At 42.7% G+C, this 19,491-nt stretch overlaps 1 protein-coding gene across 4 annotated transcripts in view; it reads right to left on the reverse strand.

Moving 5' to 3' along the window:
- POLQ (DNA polymerase theta) overlaps nucleotides 1-19,491 on the reverse strand; it is a 135,269-nt gene that overhangs the window by 32,193 nt on the left and 83,585 nt on the right. For all 4 annotated transcript variants that reach the window (XR_014709586.1, XM_084614299.1, XM_084614300.1 and 1 more), the window contains exons 16-20: nucleotides 13,318-16,568; nucleotides 11,685-11,831; nucleotides 10,879-11,075; nucleotides 2,729-2,969; nucleotides 1,015-1,208 (exon numbers count right to left, since the gene is read on the reverse strand). Coding sequence is in view for 3 of the 4 variants with exons in the window: in XM_084614299.1 (XP_084470425.1) it covers nucleotides 1,015-1,208; nucleotides 2,729-2,969; nucleotides 10,879-11,075; nucleotides 11,685-11,831; nucleotides 13,318-16,568 (4,030 nt within the window). In the remaining variant the exon portion in view is untranslated. The remainder of the gene's footprint in view (nucleotides 1-1,014; nucleotides 1,209-2,728; nucleotides 2,970-10,878; nucleotides 11,076-11,684; nucleotides 11,832-13,317; nucleotides 16,569-19,491) is intronic.

Genomic DNA, 19,491 nt, shown 5'->3' on the forward strand with positions numbered 1-19,491 from the left:
TTAAATGGCAGCTGTTTGAAACTTCTTGAAGGTTTGTAATGTTAAAAATAGTCCTGGTGGAAAGGAAATGGCAAGGTAATTGCAATTTATTGCTGTAATCAGCACACACAGAATGTGTAGAAAGCATCCATTTGGATCAAAAGTATTATATATATGCGAATTTATCAATAACTGATTTTCTTGAGTCTTTTTGGAAGGATTCGGTTGTATGAATGAGTTCACAGGTTCTGACAAGCTTAACGCACCTGTTTCAAAACTTTTAAAATAAGATTTCCATTTGTTTGTGCCTGAAATGTCGAGGGCAGGAGTAACTGGTCAACACAAATCAGTTCATATACCAGTCAGACCATGCAATGTCACAGCTCATGCATACAAACATCAATGTCTCTTTAAATAAGGCAATATTAATGTAGTAATGAAGTAGCTCTAGGGCTTGTCTACATGGGGAAGCTACTGCAAAATAAGGTATACTTTAAAGTGCAATAGCTATTCCACACTAGCTCCCCGCATGGACAGCCTTATTCTCCATTAAGAGTGCCTTTGTGCAGTTTACCTTAAACCAAATGGATTAATTTAAACTGCGCAAAGGCAATTTTAGTGTGGAATACAAGAAGCCAGAATGAAGACAAGCCACTAGTCCCACAGTTTTAGCCCAAAACACTCTAGCAGCAATTTGGCAGGTGGCACATCCCATACATCATGGGCTGCAGACAGCATCTTTACAAATTAAAGATCTGATTCTGCAAAGTGCTGCCAACCCTCACCTTCCACTGAAGTCACTGGGAGGTGAGTACCATGCAGGAAGTGCTCAGCACCTTGCAGGACTGGGGCTTATGATGGCTGAAAAGGAAAACCAATTAGATCAGAATTAAACTTGGTTTCTGTCTTTCCTTAAAGTGCAATTCCCTCATCATCATACACACACTCACCCACCAAGGTTTTTACCCAAATATAAGAGAAGTTAATCTGACAGAGCCCTCAGATGCAATCACCCTACCCAACTCCTTGAAATACCTCTGCAATGTCATCAGGGCTGGTCAAAGAGAAGCTGTGGCCAGCCATCTGATAAGCCTGGGCCTCAATCTCATTCAGTTTAGCTTGCATGACATGTTTTTGGGTCTCGCACTCTGTTGTGCTAAAACCTATTCCATTCAGTTCCAGCAGGGCCAAGCAGTATTGGGTGGGCATCTCCACTTTATGGAAAACATCTGAAATAAGTAGAAAAACCAAGAAATGAGTTTATAACATCAATGGCAGGTCTATTACAGCTGAATTTGGCAAATACCAACTCAGCTAGATTTATAAACCCAGAAAACAATGGCTGCTCATTCTCATTGTAAATTTCTAATCCCAGGATGACAACAATATTTATGTATGCAAGGTTGTTGTAGCTGCGTTGGCCCCAGGATATTAGAAAGCTAAGGTGGGTGAGATAATATATTCTACTGGACCAACTTCTGTTGGTGAGCAAGACAAACTTTGAGTCCACATAGAGCTCTTCTTCAGGTCTGGCTGAAGAAGGTCTACCTAAAAAGAGCTTTGTGTAAGCTCAAAAGCTTGTCTCTCTCACCAACAAAATTTGATCCAATAAAAGAAAGCAACTCAACCACCTTGTCTCAACAATATTTATGACCATTCTTGAGAACCAAATATGCAGCATATTAGAAGATGTTTGTGATGGAGTGCAATGAAATTGGAAGATGGAGAGCCTTATATCAGGGAATGTTATAGAGCCTTGTATTAAGGAACACTACACTTTCCAGAAAAATAAAATAAAATAAAACAAAACCCAAACATAGAACTTCCTATGCTCCTTGACATAAAACATGTTTATTTCTCAGAACAAAGATTTCAAACCCCAATTATTTTCCTTATATTAGATACAGTAAAAGCTGTGTTATCTGGCACTTTACCAGTTGGAGAGCTCTATAAACCGGCATTTCTGATATTCATCGAAAGTCCAGTTGGTACAGGGCCGGCAGGCTCTCTACCTGGCACCGTGTGGCTTCCCAGAAGCGGTGATATGTCCCCACGGTTCCTAGGTGGAGAAATAGCCATGGGGGCACTGTGCGCTACCCTCACCCCACCCAAAGGGCTGGCTCCGCAGCTCCCATTGGCCAGGAACCAAGGCCAATGGGAGCTGCAGGGGCGGCGCCTGCGGCAGAGGCACAGCGCAGAGCCGCCTGGCCACGCCTCCACCTAGGAGCAGCAGGGACCTGTCGCCTCTTGCGAGGAGCCACCCAAGGTGAGCACTGCCCAGATCTGCCACCTCAAAACCCCTCCTGCACCTCAACTCCCTGCCCTGATCCCCCTCCCTCACCCTCTTAGTTAACCGGAATTTTTGACTTACCAGCACCCTCCATTCCCCCAACATGCCAGATAACAATGCTTTTACTGTACTATGGTGATGGGTATTATAGAAATACTAAGACCATTCACATGTATAACGTGCCACAATTAAAAGGAAACTGGCTACAGGGCTCAGTAACAACAAGATCTATTTACGATATATATACACATATGCCCTTCTTTTACTTTAACCGGAGAATTATTAACATTGTGTTGCCAAGTTAGACAACTCCCCAAAGCAAATTTCAGTGCAAAGCCAATGAGCCTGCAGGCCCATATACTAGGGACTCAAAATAGTTTCATGCACCCATATGTATACATACTAAAAAGGTCTCAACAAATCAGTTTGTTCATGGGATTACCTCCAGGTCCTCTTTACCTGTTAGATTTTCCTTCTGCAACAGGGCATTGAGTTGGTTCATGGTGTTGAAGATGAGCACAGATTCTACGGCTGCTCGGTACCGGCCAGAGTAATCAGCATTAGCACTAAGTCCCAGGCTCTGAACTCCTTGGCCAGTTCCCACCCCTTCAAGTAAGGGCAGTTCGTGAGGGAGAAAGTTGGTTACCATGTTGTGAAGGGTACGCTCCTTAGAGCCAGGGTCCAGCAGCCAGCATGCTACCTAAAATAGAGACAAATCTATCCTGAAAATCTTTTTATTGATTATAATACTTCAACAAAAATATTAATTGGGAATTAGACCAAAAATTCTTAACATTAGTATTAACTTCAAACATCTGCAAAGTATCAGCTTTCTTGATTAAGTAGGTGAGTTAGAATAATTCCTGGAAGAAATTAAATGATTTAGAGAGAAATTTTCAAAAGTACCTGAATGATATAGCAGCCTAAGTCTCACCGAAAGTCACTTAGGCACTTCTGAAAATTTTATCCAGAGTCAATTAAATGCACACAAAAATGTTGCCCTCAGTCAGTAGTCCTTTCTATAAAACTCACAAAACTAAGTGATTGGGCAACAAAATGGCAAATGAAATTTCATGTGGATAAATGTAAAGTAATGCACATTGCAAAAGATAACCCCAACTATACATACAATATAATGGGGGCTAATTTAGCTATAACTAATCAGGAGAAAGATCTCAGAGTCATCGTGGATAGTTCTCTGAAGACATCCACACAGTGTGCAGTAGCAGACAGAAATGCAAACAGGATGTTAAGAATCATTAAAAAAGGGATAGAGAACAAGACGGAGAATGTCTTATTGCCCTTATATAAATCCATGGTATGCCCACATCTTGAATACTGCATACAGATGTGGTCCCCTCATCTCAAAAGAGATATATTAGCATTAGAAAAGATTCAGAAAAGGGCAACTAAAATTATTAGGGATTTGGAACAGGTCCCATATGAGGAGAGATTAAAGAGGCTAGGACTTTTCAGCTTGGAAAAGAGGAGACTAAGGGGGGATATGATAGAGGTATATAAAATCATGAGTGGTGTGGAGAAAGTGAATAAGGAAAAGTTATTTACTTGTTCCCATAGTATAAGAACTAGGGGCCACCAAATGAAATTAATGGACAGCAGGTTTAAAACAAGTAAAAGGAAGTTCTTCACTCAGCACACAGTCAACCTGTGGAACTCCTTGCCTGAGGATGCTGTGAAGGCTAGGACTATAACTGGGTTTAAAAGAGAAATGGATAAATTCATGGAGGTTAAGTCCATTAATGGCTATTAGCCAGGATGGGTAAGGAATGGTGTCCCTAGCCTCTGTTTGTCAGAGGGTGGAGATGGATGGTAGGAGAGAGATCACTTGATCATTACCTGTTAGGTTCACTCCCTCTGGGGCACCTGGCATTGGCCACTGTCAGTAGACAGGATACTGGGCTGGATGGACCTTTGGTCTGACCCAGTATGGCCATTCTTATGTTCTAATACATATCCATTAAAAACTAAGATGGAGTAAATGTGAAAACTATAGTTAGAACGTGACTACTTTGAAAACTGACTTTGTAAAAAGTGGTATTATTGGTTTTACCATCAACTTGGGATCTGAGAAGCTGAGCTCTTTTCCTGTTTGCATATCGGCTCTAGTAATAAGGATTCAGCAAGCCAAATTCTATTTTCAGTAACCCCTGTGCAAGCCCACTGTCTTTAATGAAATCAAAATTTCACCCTGAAACTGAAAGATAGCTAACAGCTCTGTTGATGGTGCATGAGCTGTAAGAGAATCCAGCTCACTCTTCCATAGTGGTGCTGCAGTGCAAAACGGAGTAAAAAAAAAAATAGAGACAAAAATACATGTTTAGTAAAGTAAACAGATCTGGTTACACACAGGGAACAGAGCAAGCTTTTTTTTTTTTCAAACAAAGTGTTATTTTATTTTTTACATTAAATCTACACCTTCATACTAAAAGCTAAGTACTCTCGTGCTGCACATCTTAGATACAGTTTGCTTATCTACATATTTTGATAGTGACATCATGCAATTCCACCTGAAGGCTGGTCTGCTTTATATAAGCAATAATGGTAATATCTCCTAGTGACTAAATCCATCAGAGGTGATTTACAAATTTTAATTAAAGTCATAAGTAAAAAGTCAGAAAATGTCAGACTTTAGTGATTTGCCAGGTGGTAAAAGACAGAAAAAAAATGTATTGATTGCCCATGTGCTCTGTAATTAGTTACAAACTAAATGGTCTATAATCTATCAGGTTTACTGATAAGAAAAAACAAAAGACAACATTGACAATTATATGCCTTCACTCTAAAGCCCTAGGGGACCAACTGTTTCTTAAGTGTTCACTGATATATAAACAATACTATGGCAAAGTATGAAATGAAGGTTACTTACCTATAATCAAGGTTCTTCGAGATGAGCCAGTGCATATTCACACTTGTGAGATCAAGTTACCTGTGCTGCAAGCTTCTGAAACCTTCAGGAAAGCAGTGTCCATTGAGGCTACTCGTCCCTCCTATCCTGAAGGAGTCCAAGGGCATGAAAGAGGGAGTGGCCCCAACCACCCCTCAGTTCCTTCTGCTAATTCAGGAATTCCTAATCTGGACTCCAAAGTGGAAAGGTGAGTGGGGAGTGTGAATATGCAGAGGCTCATCTCAAAGAACTGTGGTTCCACTGAATAACCTCATTTCTTCTTCAAATGGCCTCTGCATAATCCTATTTGCAGGAGTTTCGTAAGCAGTACAATCCCCAGGAAGGTCAGGAGAAGAATTCTAGGTGAACACAGAGAGCAGAACTGCCAAACAAGTATCAGTTCTGGATGCCAACAGCGAATAGAAGCAACCGATCTAGCTCTTCCAAAACAAGTCTTAATGTGGGACATTTTTGCTAAAAACACATATAGCTGCAGCATTAGTCATCTTCATTAAAACAATCTAAACCAACAGCTAAGGAAGACCTTATCAGATCCACCTCCTCAGGAGGTGCCCAGATGGAAAGATATCTTTCAAGATATAGAGTAGGTTTGACTGGTCAAACTTCTGTTTTTCATTAGAGTCTTTTAGACCTCAGCATAACACTCAATCAACAGTCCAAGTAATCTGGAGTCTAGATGTCAACCAGAGAAACTTGGAACCCAAGTAGATTTCCACCTTATCTCACACACAAGAGACAAAGTAGTTTGGAAAGCAGGACTTTATGGATATTAATATCATACCCATGATATTGATGACAGAATTGCCAATCTCTAACCTTGACTAATGACAGCAACTTGGTACCAAATGGACTAACACTTAAAAAAACCTCTTAATTCAATAGACTCAAGGGCAAGAGAGAGCAAGGAATATATATTGATGTTAGGACTTGCTTGTCTTTGGATCAGAGCCATACAGAAGCACGGTATCAGTGTTGAGAAGGGACTTAACTGGCATTTACCTCACTTGTAAAACAAGGTATTATCAGATGGAGCCCTTGCTAGAACACTTGTATTGTTGAATGGATAACTTCTCAAAGAGCCTGCCGATACAACATCTTTCCCTGATAGATGAGCTATCTGACCACTCCATGAGGATATCGAACTTTATGAACAGGAACCCCTCTTTAGTGGTCTGTGTAATTCCCATAATGCTGTCAGAATTCAGACAGATTTCGACTTTACGAAGGGGAGAAAAGTCTTACAAGTCAGAGAAATAGCTCTCAGCTCCAGTAACTTTACATGGAACTACACCTCCCACTGCAATCACAAACCTTGGGGTGGCTGGAAATCAAGGTGAAGAATCCCTTACACCCTCTAACACTATTATTGCAGATGGCAGGAAGGTGACAAAGCACCTCCCTGAAGGGCATGTTGTTCTCCTCTTTTAAAAAAAAAGGCTTTTAAAGCACTGAGGTGTTGTGGCTCAGGTTTTCCTTGTATAAAGAAAAGGTGGCAGAATCACAAAGAGCCCTGCTGAAGCCTCAGATATAGGCTGGTATTAAAGTTACCTGTAACTGTCCCAATAAGGACCCTGTCCACTGCAGGAAAGACTGCAGGTCTGGAATATATCAAGGCTTCAATGGGTACGAAAGTATGCTTCTTTGCGTAAACTATTAGGGAAGAACCATTTAGGCACTTTGCTGAGGTTCAAGTCGATACACAGACAGACACCCAGCCATTCAGGGAGAACAGTCATGATAGCCAGGCATTTAATGGAACACTGGCTGCCACAGAAAGGCCAAGGGGTAAGATACAGTTTTACTAACAGAGGTCTTCTTTGATTCCAGTCAGAGGTATGTATAAATAAGCTGCCATGTGACAATGGCACAGAAGGGGGAGTACCTCCTGGAATATTTCTGGAAATTAGAAAGAATTCTGTCCCTGGAACCCAGAGATGAATACAACAAACTTCAGGGTGTTAATATAGCCAGACAGCATTTTGCCACTGCCACACAGTCTTACTGTCCATATTATATGACAGGTGGCAAACCATATTCAGTCTGTGATGAAACAAACCCTAGGCACCATTAAGTATAGATGATATTGTCTCATCCCTTAGGTGCAACTGTTCTTTCCAAGATGGAAGGAATCAAAGCTATGTTTACTGAGACCTTCTGAAATACTGGGCTGACTGCTGACAATGACTGACAAGACATTGGACTTGTGTGCCCTATTGGTCCCTAGAAAGGCTTGGTAAAGTAAGGATGGGTGCCCCTGCATGTTTCCTGTACCCAGAGAGGGGGCTACCAAAGACACTACCCAATCCTAGACACTGTACTCTATAGTGGAGCCAGAAGCAGACCTGAACATTCTCCTTCCTGGTTTAGAACCAGGAACTAGTTATAACTGAAGGAAGGTAGCCCAAACAGAGTAGAGTGCAGGACATCGTTGTTGAAAGTAGGTACAGTAAAATGCAGTGGACCGGGCACATAGCTCACTGACAATTGATGGACGGCAGCTGTTGCCAGCGGTAGCCACAGGAACTGAAACGACAACTCTGCCAACCTCCAAAGAGATGAGAAAATTTTATTGTGAAAAGGCATGGAGACGGAAGGCCAGGGTAAGAGAAGAATGGAAGACATTTTGTGATCGACACAATCTATATGAGGGCTGAAGGACCGATTGATCAAGGTGATTGAGGTGAAGTAGCCTAGAGCTCAATAATGTTCTAACAACATTGCCTCCTAAGAGAAATAAGACATATGGCCCCATCAGCATATTTATGATGTAAGATTCTAGGAATATCAGAGTGGTTCTCAGCCCCTCACATAAAGCTCTAAATCCAAAACAGGAAACAGTACCTACAGCACTGACTTCTCTGCAGAACTTTGGTAATGCACTTATTAACTCCCAGAAGGTGGTCTCTCTCTTTTGCCTTCAAGGGTTATAAAGAGACTCTGAAGACAACAGCCAATCCTTTCTGGAGCATCAGGATGGATCTTGTGACACCATATGCTGTTTCTCCTACAGAGACTATGTAGCAAAGAACTCTTTGGATCCATGAATCTCAGAATCAATAGAACTTTTGATGGGTATAGTACCCTCACTTCCTAAGGCAGCCTCTGAACCTGGCATCAGTTCTTAGCCTATCAAGTTCTTGTAAATCTGGTCCTGGGAAACTGAATTAGCCCTTAGGAATGCGCTGGGATCTCAACAGAACCTCAGCAGTTCCTACCAAGAACAAAGAGAACTGACAGTTCCAGGACCAAATAAATTAACTTTTACAACTTCAAACAGTAGAAGAACCTAAGAATGGATCAGTCCATTTCTTCTCACATTCAGGGTGAGGGTCTGATATATGGAATATTGGAAAAGGAAAGCCTTCTCCCAGACAATCAGAGTGTCAAGTGTGTGTATCTGAAAAATGGCCAAACAGGAAGCACAATGTGAAAACACTACCCTGTAACAGAGATCCACGATTCCACATCTGATCAGAAGCTTGTACTACCCCTTTCTAGTGTGGTGAAGACCTCCATATTGATCTACTTGCTTACACTAGTATGTTGGGCACAGAGTCAGTAAGGAAAGCAGCTCTGCAAAGATCATGCTGTTGGAAATAAAATACCAGACGCCACTGACCTATGTGGATCAGGGGCCTCAGTGATCCAGAGCCACTAGACAAGTGACTCGTAACTGTCAGATGCTCTTACTGGCTAGATCCCAGGCAATTGGATCCTTTTTGGCAACTCTGCTTGGAAGTCCTTCATGTTTGACTGCTGAATCTGAATTCAGGCTCTGATCCTGAATCCAAAGTCATTCCTAACAGCCACAGATTCATACACAGCTTTTTATTTTTTTGGATCCCTGGATCAGTAATATGCTATGGATCTGGGTGTTGCAGCTCCCAGCTCCAAACTGCCGGATCCAGATCCAGATTTTGCAGCCCCAGGTGTACTCTGGGCTGCCAGATATTGGATTTTTGAGCCCCAGATGCATGCTAGGCTTGAAGATCCAGATCTATGTTTTGCAGCACCGGATCCAAACTAGACTAAGGTGGGCAGACTTGCTCCTGGGGCACAGTCTTTGAAGCTGATGCTGAATTTATGCGGTGCCAACTTAGTTATCTGGGCCTGAAGAGCCTCCTGGTTAGTAGGGGAATGCGAGGCAGCCCTTCCACTCCCGCAGGTCTAATTGAAGACCATGCTGGATCAACATCTCCTCCGGTCTTTTAAAAGAAAACTCTGACTAACTATAAACAAAATCTTACTCAAAAAGGGAAGAAAAAAAGAAGAAAAAATGATGAGGACAGTATAGAGGATGCTGCATGCTGTAAGCTCGCTCCACCTGGGGCAGTTAGAAAGGAACAGAAGGGTGGCCGCGGCCACTTCCCCTTTCATACTTTCACAACCCTCTAAGATGAGGAGGGACAGGTGACCCCAATGGACACTGCTTTCCAGTAGGCATCGGAAGTTTGTGGCTCAGGTGCCTTGATACCACAAATAGGAATATGCAGAGGCCATGCAAAGAAGTTGTAGTTCAGATCTGAATGTCTTGGGTTAGTAGTGAACCATGAAGCCTATACACAAATGCCTTCAGCCACACGATAAGTGTGGGTATTTCTGTAAGTACACCTGTTGCATTTATACTAGATACCTGCATGGGTTGGAAGCCTAAAGCACCAACCACTCTCTTTGTTTTATCCAGTCCATTTTATATGCATCAATACTTTTTTGGTCCAAATGAAACTGCACCTTAAACCATGCTATAGAAATAGGAAGACCTGTGGGTTGTTCTGAAGCATGGTCTCTCACAGGAGAGCTGTGTTCCAGAGATTTCAGTGTCCAAGCGATAGGAGGCTTAGAATTCTCCCCACAGTATTTCCAAGTATTTGAATCAATAGGCTATTCTCCTTGTATTTGTGCCAGGTCTTTGATGAGCATGTTAATCCCTTACATTGTACTCAGTTTATAGAAGTTTAAGAAAAGTTTTCCAATATTTTTAATTTGGTTTAAAATTCTTTTACTCTTTTTTTCCCATTGTGTGTCACACTGTGATGTGAACTTTGAAAGTCATCACCAAGAACCACCCCCACCCCCCACAAAACACACACTTAAAAGTGGCAGTGCTTTTTACTAACCAGGGCCAGGTTGGTTTTTAACTCTTTCAAACACTTTCCTTGATTTCCAACCAGTGGAATCCTCCCCTCCTCTCAAACGTAAGCATGAATGTAGTTCTTCTGGAAATGAGGGACTGGTGGTACTAATGAGAGCCTAGGTACCTCTTCTGCCATTCCATCCCAGGCCTCTTGTGCCAATGGAATAGGAGCTCTGCAATGCTGGCATTGCCATTAAGACCTTTATGAGACCCAAACTCATCTGCCATATCTGACTTAATGAAGATTTTTAGTCAGATCTCCCTGGGGTGAAACACTTACCACTGAGCCCTTTCTGTGTATTTGTTGCAGACACTGAGAAACTTAAAAAAAATCATAGTAAGAAGTAAATGTAAATATTAGTTAATGTGGACTTCTATCACTTTAGCTGTAAACATCTTTAAAAACTTTGAAAACAAACATTTCTGTCAACACTAAATAAAAAACAAATGACTTGAGCAGAGTATTAAACACTAAAAACTACCCAGACTCACTGGTTTAAATAATGAATGGAAGTTTTACATGAATTAAAAAATTTTAATTTCTGAAACCTTTGGGTCCTCGAAACTTCCTTCCAGGGAGATGCCACAAGCCAGCAGAAGGGTCTTATAGTGCTGGATGAGGTTGTATATCACAAGTGAGTGCGTGCTCTCAGATTCCTTCTGCAAGCAGGACTGTACTTGACACAATCTCTCAGTCACAGACAGGTTCTGATCCAAAGGAGGTGGTGCCAAGCTGGCATTGATTTCTGAGATAAGGGACACAAATTAGTTTATTTATTCAGTACATGGAGAGAAAGGGGTGAGGAAATGTGGGATTCTCTGAGGCTACCTAAACAGAAAACACTGAGCATATAATTGAAGCTTGAACAAATAATAAATCCATATTGTTTTGATGCAGTAGGGATCCAAGGAACTAACTGAGTACTAGTTTATTTATAAAGAATAGCTCAGATGTAGTATCTGGTTATCACTGAGATCCTGCTTTTACCCCTGTATCACAGGTGAGTTGACTGAGGTACAAGGAAATATAGTCACTTGCTTGGTCACATTCAAGCAGATCAGCCTGCAACTCCATGCTTTCTTGACCTTTTCTGTAACCATCAGACTTCACTGCCTCCTTTAGAAATGGAGGAACAGGAAATATATGTAACAGTGGCAAACATGTCACTCTCAGCCCTGGGTGTTAATGATTAACATGGCTGATTGCTTTTGTCCTGCAACTGAGCTGGGTTACGGACTCTCATAGGGGGCAAACTCTTGGAAGCCATCTCCCAAAAGGGATGCCATCTCCTCACAGTTCTTTCCTGAAACGTGTGGTGTTTTGCAGTTTGGCCTGTCTGGCAATCCTCACTTACCAGTCTGGTCATCTTGTTTCTGCTGCAATGAGACATAGTAGGCATCCTTTCCACCCCAGCATACAGACAATCCAACTACCAAGATGTCTTCACAGCCTTTGATAGGAAACCCATCATCTTTAACCTGGATCCGCTGGGGAGATCTTACTAAATAAACATTTTTTGAAAGTTATAATTCTAAAACAGCATCCATAAATATAGCAGTTTGTTCAGCTGAAAATCTAATAATGAAACAACCCAACGCAGCCTGGAATTCTTAAAATTAAACAAATGCTTTAATTCTCTTATATGTATCAGACTCTTCCTCCCCCCTACCCTCAGTTCTTTTTAACTAGCAACTTTAGAATAGCAAGGTGTCCAACACAAAACCACCACTTAGGATTCCTTACAGAGATTTGGCTTTCTGCCTCATAACATACCCAAGAGTTGGGGTATAATGGTATTCCCTCACCCTGCATTGGGGCACATCTCATTTTTAGTCAAAATTATGTATTACATTCTTGTTGCTGAGACTATAACTTTTTTGGTTTGGTTCCTATGTTCAGGCAAATCCTCCAGTGCTTAACTCCCTGGTTTTTTGTTTTTGTGTGGGGGGAAGAGGTGTTTATAAGATAGGAATAGAGAGTAAAACTAAAAACACAACAGTACATGTGGGGATTTTTGCCATCAGGCGTAGAGAGCTTCAGAGACAAGCTGTTGCTGATGGTTCCATCTCCTCCGCTGAGACAGATAGAGGGAAGATGCTGCTTGCTCACACTTCTTAAAAGATGGAGGGGGAAAGAGGTTTGGAAAAAGGCAAAAGCAGTTATCCTTCTTCCTCTAAGGAAACTCTGCTTGAATCAGCCTCCCAATTGCTCCTGAATGGCTGCCTTCTTTCCACTGCATCGTCCCCTTAGGAGAGTTGCAGTATATGAATACTACACATGAAAAAGTGCAGGAGTACAGCAATGATCTGAGGAGTTGGGGACTGGATTGAATTTCATAGGTAAACAATTAAATGCACCCAAATTAACTTCTTGTAAATTGGAAAGTATTTGACCTCAGATCAGATCAGCCCACAATATTTGTAAAGAATACTGCCTGGGTAGCAGAGGCCATGAACCAGCTGCTTACGTTTGTTTCTGAACTCAAAAACATTTTTTCTGAACTTGGTGCCAAGATGAAAGCCATTTATGTATCTCCTCCTGTATCACCAGAAGGAGACTACAACACCATTCCATTTTAAAATGTGGGATGTGATAAGTTTTCAGTTCATATTTGCTCTGTGCACTAACTAGTCCAAGTGTGAGTGTTCCTGTGAACAAGATTCTGCAAATAAATACAGGAAGCAACTACTTAATGTCCATTGCAGGATGGTAATGCTGGTAGCCTTTTAAATAAGGCTGGGGCTATCCCATACTCCAGCCACCTTTGTCTTCCCAGATCCACCCTTTAAATGATTCACTTAGTGCTATTCATCTTTCCCTCCTGATACCCAACTCCTTCTCCCAGTACTCAATTTATATGGTAGTCTTTATCCTCTTATTTAGGTAAACCCAAAGAAATAAATTTATAGTCATTCCCATTAACTCCCCAGGTTAAACAGAGTACTGTTCACAATTTAATGTGGTAGGAATGTGAAAGAGGAACTCACCTTGTTTGAATCTGCCACCTATAGTTGACTTGGGGGACAAGAGACATTTTGTTCTTTCACAAGCCACTGAGATGGCAAATCTGCTGTTGTTCCTCCATTCTCTGATGAAGGTCTGGAAGAGAGCTTTGTCACTTGCCACGTCAATAATAGTGAAGTTTTCAGCACTGCATGAAATAAGTGGCAAAACATGTTGAGATAATTGCAATGAAAAGCCTTGGTCTGTAAAAGAATTGTCTTTTACAGGGTTAGTGTCAAGCAAAATCTCACATGTGTCTCCATTACCAGGATTAAATGGCAGTGTTTCTGTGTGGTGGTCTGAGCTAGGTTTGCTATTCTGCAGTGGCTGAAAAGGTGGGACTTCATCTATGTGGCTGACATTTTTGTTTTTTCCAAACGTTAGAGAAAATGTGCCAAAACTTTTTGGAACAGGTTCCTTAGGAGGCGTTGGAGGAATAAGTCCTTTGCTGATATCCGGCTGAGGGTCAGATATTCTGTTCCTTCCCTTGAGCAGCAGAGGATTATAAACTAGTTTCTGAACATCCAGGGCTCCCTTATTGCTCTCCTTAACTTCAAAATAGTTTTTTAAACCCTGGCAAGTGGAGAATGACTCTCTTGGACAGTAGCTGAATTCAGAAATTGCACCTGGCTCTTGTTTCCTATTTGAGATTATCAACTTTCCTTTTGAGGAGGAGACTCTTGGACTTAAAACAGATTTATTATCTGAAGGACTAGGCCATCTGTCTAAAATATCTTGCAACCCTGGGCTTAAGTCAAATGAATGATCAGACCATACCACTGGATTGGTATTCTTTTCCACAGCTTGTTGGGCATTCTGAGGCCTTTCACCTTGATCCAATCTTGTGTCCTCTGGTCTGGGATCTTCCTCCTCACGCCTTGATTTTCTTAACCCTAGCTCAACAAGAGCTGCAGACAGACTGTCTCCTTGACAAGGAGGTAAGTCTACATTACCTAAAGCTTCAGCTATCTGCAAAGAATCTATATCAGAGAATATAATAGACACATCATTACACTGTGCTGGATGCTGATGCTCATTCCAGTTTATACTGACAGTTAATATATCCTGAATAGGCTCCAAGTTCTGCTGATGCAAAAGGTCAGCAAGAGAGCTGGAAGTGGCTTTAGGCGGAGGAGTCACAACCTTCTGTTCCGCAGATTCTGCCCCTTCAGCCTCATCTGTGTGGATATCTGGAGGGCCATTGACATAACTGAAGCTATCATCAAACAGTAAACTGTCACTCATGTTCAGACTAGTTTCAGGAGGGGGGTGGCACTCAACTTGTACAAGCACAGTGTGAGGGCACTGGCCATTGGAGGGAGAGACTGCCTTCTGAAGACCTTGAGAGGCACTTTCCTTCACTGAATTTTGAGTCTGATAACCTTGTAAAAAGCTACACAGTTGTGAGTCAGTGAAAGAAAAATCATTTCCTTTAAGACAAAATGCAGATTCTGTGCATTTCATTGCAGGCTGTAAATTAGGGCTTCTAGAGCCCAAAGCATTAGTGCAATGTAAATCTGTGGTTTCTTTCGTAGTATTTCTTGTCCCAAGATTTGAACAGACCACTTTTCTAAGTGCTGCAGCTAGCTTTTCATTTGCAACATTTTCATTTTGTAAAGTGCTGGCACAGTGTAGTTTCATGGAGATTTTCTGCACAGGTATCTCTGCCTGCTCTGTATCTTTTGCTCCCTGCTGTCTTGCAATTTCAGCTGCCACCTGCTGTTGTAATATCCTATTAGTCTGTGTATCCAACTGGAAGCTGTCTTCAAATTCTTTGGAAACTGAAAACAGTTGAGGAGAATAACCATTTTTAATATCTTTTGCAACACAAACAGCTCTGGATTTTACTGTGGAGTCTTTCAGAAAATCCTCAGGCTGATTAGCTGCTTCACCCATGCCTCCAGTTTGTAACAATATTCCTTTGGGCTTTTCAGTACATGTTTTGCCGTCATTTTGAATTTGAAAATGAAAGGATTTATTTTCATCAGCGTAAAAATAAACAGTTTTCTCTTTGCTAGTGCTCCCATGCATGTTTGCAGAACTGCTTGCTGCATCATTACAAAGATCTGTGCCTAGAACCATTTGTTGTTTGGCGGGTATCTTTTCAGCACAGTTTTTAACTGGTTGGATTTTGCTCTGTTTAATACCAATGTATTCATTTTTCGCTGACCTGCTAGAAATTCCCAGATCTCGCAGAGTATCATCTGCCTCCATATTCATCAGTGGAGCATCCCTCACTACATCCCTAGCTTCCAGACAATTCACTGTGTCTTTAAGATTGGATTTATTAGTAGTGGAAGGCTCCGTAAGTAATTCCTCCATTATCTCTTTGCTCTCTGGTTGCATTTCGTCCACTTGTAAAGATTCTGAGCCTTTGACAGTGAAGCGCTTGTGAGCAGATGATTCATTTTCTCCAAATTCCTTGTTCTTTCCATCTGAAAAAGACTTAGCTTTAGACTTGCTATGACTGGATACAGAGGGCCCATTTATCTTTGTTGTGTGCATTCTTGACTCATCAAGCAGCAACTGATGTTGTTTTGAAGCAGCGCTTTTGCCCTCAGTTTTACTGAAACTAGTGCCCATAGTCCTCCTGTACCCAGATGCCTTAGAAGTTTTCCGTGAAGTGAAGCTCAAGGTTGGTCTCTTTCCCTTTTCAGTAGGGAATTCTTGAGTTGTTGCCCCAGAGCCTGCCTCATTTTTGGTCAGAAAAGTAACTTCCCTGTTTTCTTTACCTTTGCCCAAATTTGGCCGCTTTCTAGGGCTGTATACAATGACATCACCATTTCTCTCTTTTGTCTGGGTGTGATCTTCCTGTAATTCATTTTGGGGCCTGGGATTTGACATACTAGCACTTAACAGCCTTTTATTTCCCTTTTTAATATTTGATGAATTCCCAGCTTGAAAATTGGTGCCTTTATCAGGTATAATTCTGTACCCTTCATTGTTGAATACTTTTAAAATCCCTAGTGAACATTCTCCATTCAGTTTATATTTTCTGTCCTCCAGCTCTGATTCACTGCTGGTCATGGAAGATGTATCAGACTCAAGAAAAGAATCTGGGTTCCATTGCACTCCCATCATAGCCAAGTCCTGCTGTAGGAGTATTCTGGCTTCCTCCACAATAAGAGATGCTGCTTCACTTTCCGTTAAGCCCTTCATTCCCACCATCCAGATACAGTGGGTATTCCGACGCTCCTCAGCTGCCTCTTCATCTTCATCCACTGCTCTACGAATGCTAATGGAAGGAAAACAACTTGAAATTAGACAGAAAGTTGTTTAGAAACATTCATACGGACAACAATGAACAATCAAAGCAAGCACCATACTGCTGTGTTCTTATCTTCAATTAGGATAGTAGTTTCAATGAACCATTATGGCAAAACATGTTTCTGGACCACACAGGCTGCACCTTCTAGGAAATGAATATTCAGTGGTGGTGGTTGTTGTTTTGGGTTTTTTAATGAAAGTGAATGTAGTGCTAGTAGAAGGTATAAGAGTGACCATGCTAAGGCTGCAGTGCAGTGCCCCCATGCAGGTTTTCCCTCACTCCTCCCTCGGTGTGACAAAAACCTGGAGCAACCTATGTAACAGTAGGTAATTGTGGACTCAAATTCAAACTCAGTACTTAGCTGTTGTTTGTTAGGATATAGATATTCAGGCCTGTCTGTAAAGGCCTATATTCTAAGAACGTAGGTGTATTCTGATCACTTGGCTAGTTATAGAGGTATAAAAGAAACAATCAAAATCACTGTCGGCCGGTGTAAGGGCCTTCTCTTAGCCCTGGTCTACACTAGGACTTTTAGGTCGAATTTAGCAGCGTTAAATCGATGTAAATCTGCACCCGTCCACACGATGAAGCCCTTTATTTCGACTAAAAGGGCTCTTAAAATCGATTTCCTTACTCCACCCCTGACAAGTGGATTAGCGCTTAAATGGGCCTAGCCAGGTCGAATTTGGGGTACTGTGGACACAATTTGACGGTATTGGCCTCTGGGAGCTATCCCAGAGTGCTCCATTGTGACCGCTCTGGACAGCACTCTCAACTCAGATGTACTGGCCAGGTAGACAGGAAAAGAAACGCGAACTTTTGAATCTCATTTCCTGTTTGGCCAGCGTGGCAAGCTACAGGTGACCATGCAGAGCTCATCAGCAGAGATGACCATGATGGAGTCCCAGAATCGCAAAAGAGCTCCAGCATGGACTGAACGGGAGGTACGGGATCTGATCGCTGTATGGGGAGAGGAATCCGTGCTATCAGAACTCCGTTCCAGTTTTCGAAATGCCAAAACCTTTGTCAAAATCTCCCAGGGCATGAAGGACAGAGGCCATAACAGGGACCCAAAGCAGTGCTGCGTGAAACTTAAGGAGCTGAGGCAAGCCTACCAGAAAACCAGAGAGGCGAATGGCCGCTCCGGGTCAGAGCCCCAAACATGCCGCTTCTATGATGAGCTGCGTGCCATTTTAGGGGGTTCAGCCACCACTACCCCAGCTGTGTTGTTTGACTCCTTCAATGGAGATGGAGGCAATACGGAAGCAGGTTTTGGGGATGAAGAAGATGATGATGATGAGGTTGTAGATAGCTCACAGCAAGCAAGCGGAGAAACCGGTTTTCCCGACAGCCAGGAACTGTTTCTCACCCTGGACCTGGAGCCAGTAGCCCCCGAACCCACCCAAAGCTGCCTCCTGGACCCGGCAGGCGGAGAAGGGACCTCCGGTGAGTGTACCTTTTAAAATACTATACATGGTTTAAAAGCAAGCATGTGAAAAGATTACTTTGCCCTGGCATTCGCGGCTCTCCTGGATGTACTCCCAAAGCCTTCGCAAAAGGTTTCTGGGGAGGGCAGCCTTATTGCGTCCTTCATGGTAGGACACTTTACCATTCCAGGCCAGTAACACGTACTCGGGCATCATTGTACAACAAAGCATTGCAGAGTATGTTTGCTGGCGTTCAAACAACATCCGTTCTTTATCTCTCTGTGTTATCCTCAGGAGAGTGAGATATCATTCATGGTCACCTGGTTGAAATAGGGTGCTTTTCTTCTGGGGACACTCAGAGGAGCCCATTCCTGCTGGGCTGTTTGCCTGTGGCTGAACAGAAATGTTCCCCGCTGTTAGCCACGGGGAGGGGGGAGGGTTGAGGGGGTAGCCACGCGGTGGGGGTAGGCAAAATGCGACCTTGTAACGAAAGCACATGTGCTATGTATGTACTGTTAACAGCAAGGTTTACCCTGAAAGAGTGTAGCCACTGTTTTATAAAATGTGTCTTTTTAAATACCGCTGTCCCTTTTTTTTTCTCCACCAGCTGCATGTGTTTCAATGATCACAGGATCTTCTCCTTCCCAGAGGCTAGTGAAGATTAGAAAGAAAAAAAAACGCACTCGAGATGAAATGTTCTCTGAGCTCATGCTATCCTCCCACACTGACAGAGCACAGACGAATGCGTGGAGGCAAATAATGTCAGAGTGCAGGAAAGCACAAAATGACTGGGAGGAGAGGTGGCGGGCTGAAGAGAGGGCTGAAGCTCAAATGTGGTGGCAGCGTGAAGGGAGGAGGCAGGATTCAACGCTGAGGCTGCTGGAGGATCAAACCAGTATGCTCCAGTGTATGGTTGAGCTGCAGCAAAGGCAGCTGGAGCACAGACTGCCACTACAGCCCCTGCGTAACCAACTGCCCTCCTCCCCAAGTTCCATAGCCTCCACACCCAGACGCCCAAGAACGCAGTGGGGGGGCCTCCAGCCAACCAGCCACTCCACCACAGAGGATTGCCCAAAAAACAGAAGGCTGGCATTCAATAAATTTTAAAGTTGTAAACTTTTAAAGTGCTGTGCTTAAAGTGCTGTGTGGCATTTTCCTTCCCTCCTCCACCACCCCTCCTGGGCTACGTTGGTAGTCATCCTCCTATTTGTGTGATGAATGAATAAAGAATGCATGAATGTGAAGCAACAATGACTTTATTGCCTCTGCAAGCGGTGATCGAAGGGAGGAGGGGAGGGTGGTTAGCTTACAGGGAAGTAGAGTGAACCAAGCGGCGGGGGGTTTCATCAAGGAGAAACAAACAGAACTTTCAAACCGTAGCCTGGCCAGTCATGAAACTGGTTTTCAAAGCTTCTCTGATACGTACTGCGCCCTCCTGTGCTCTTCTAACCGCCCTGGTGTCT

The sequence above is a fragment of the Lepidochelys olivacea genome, assembly GCF_965140295.1.
Source record: "Lepidochelys olivacea isolate rLepOli2 genome assembly, chromosome: 1".
Lineage (NCBI taxonomy): Eukaryota > Metazoa > Chordata > Testudines > Cheloniidae > Lepidochelys > Lepidochelys olivacea.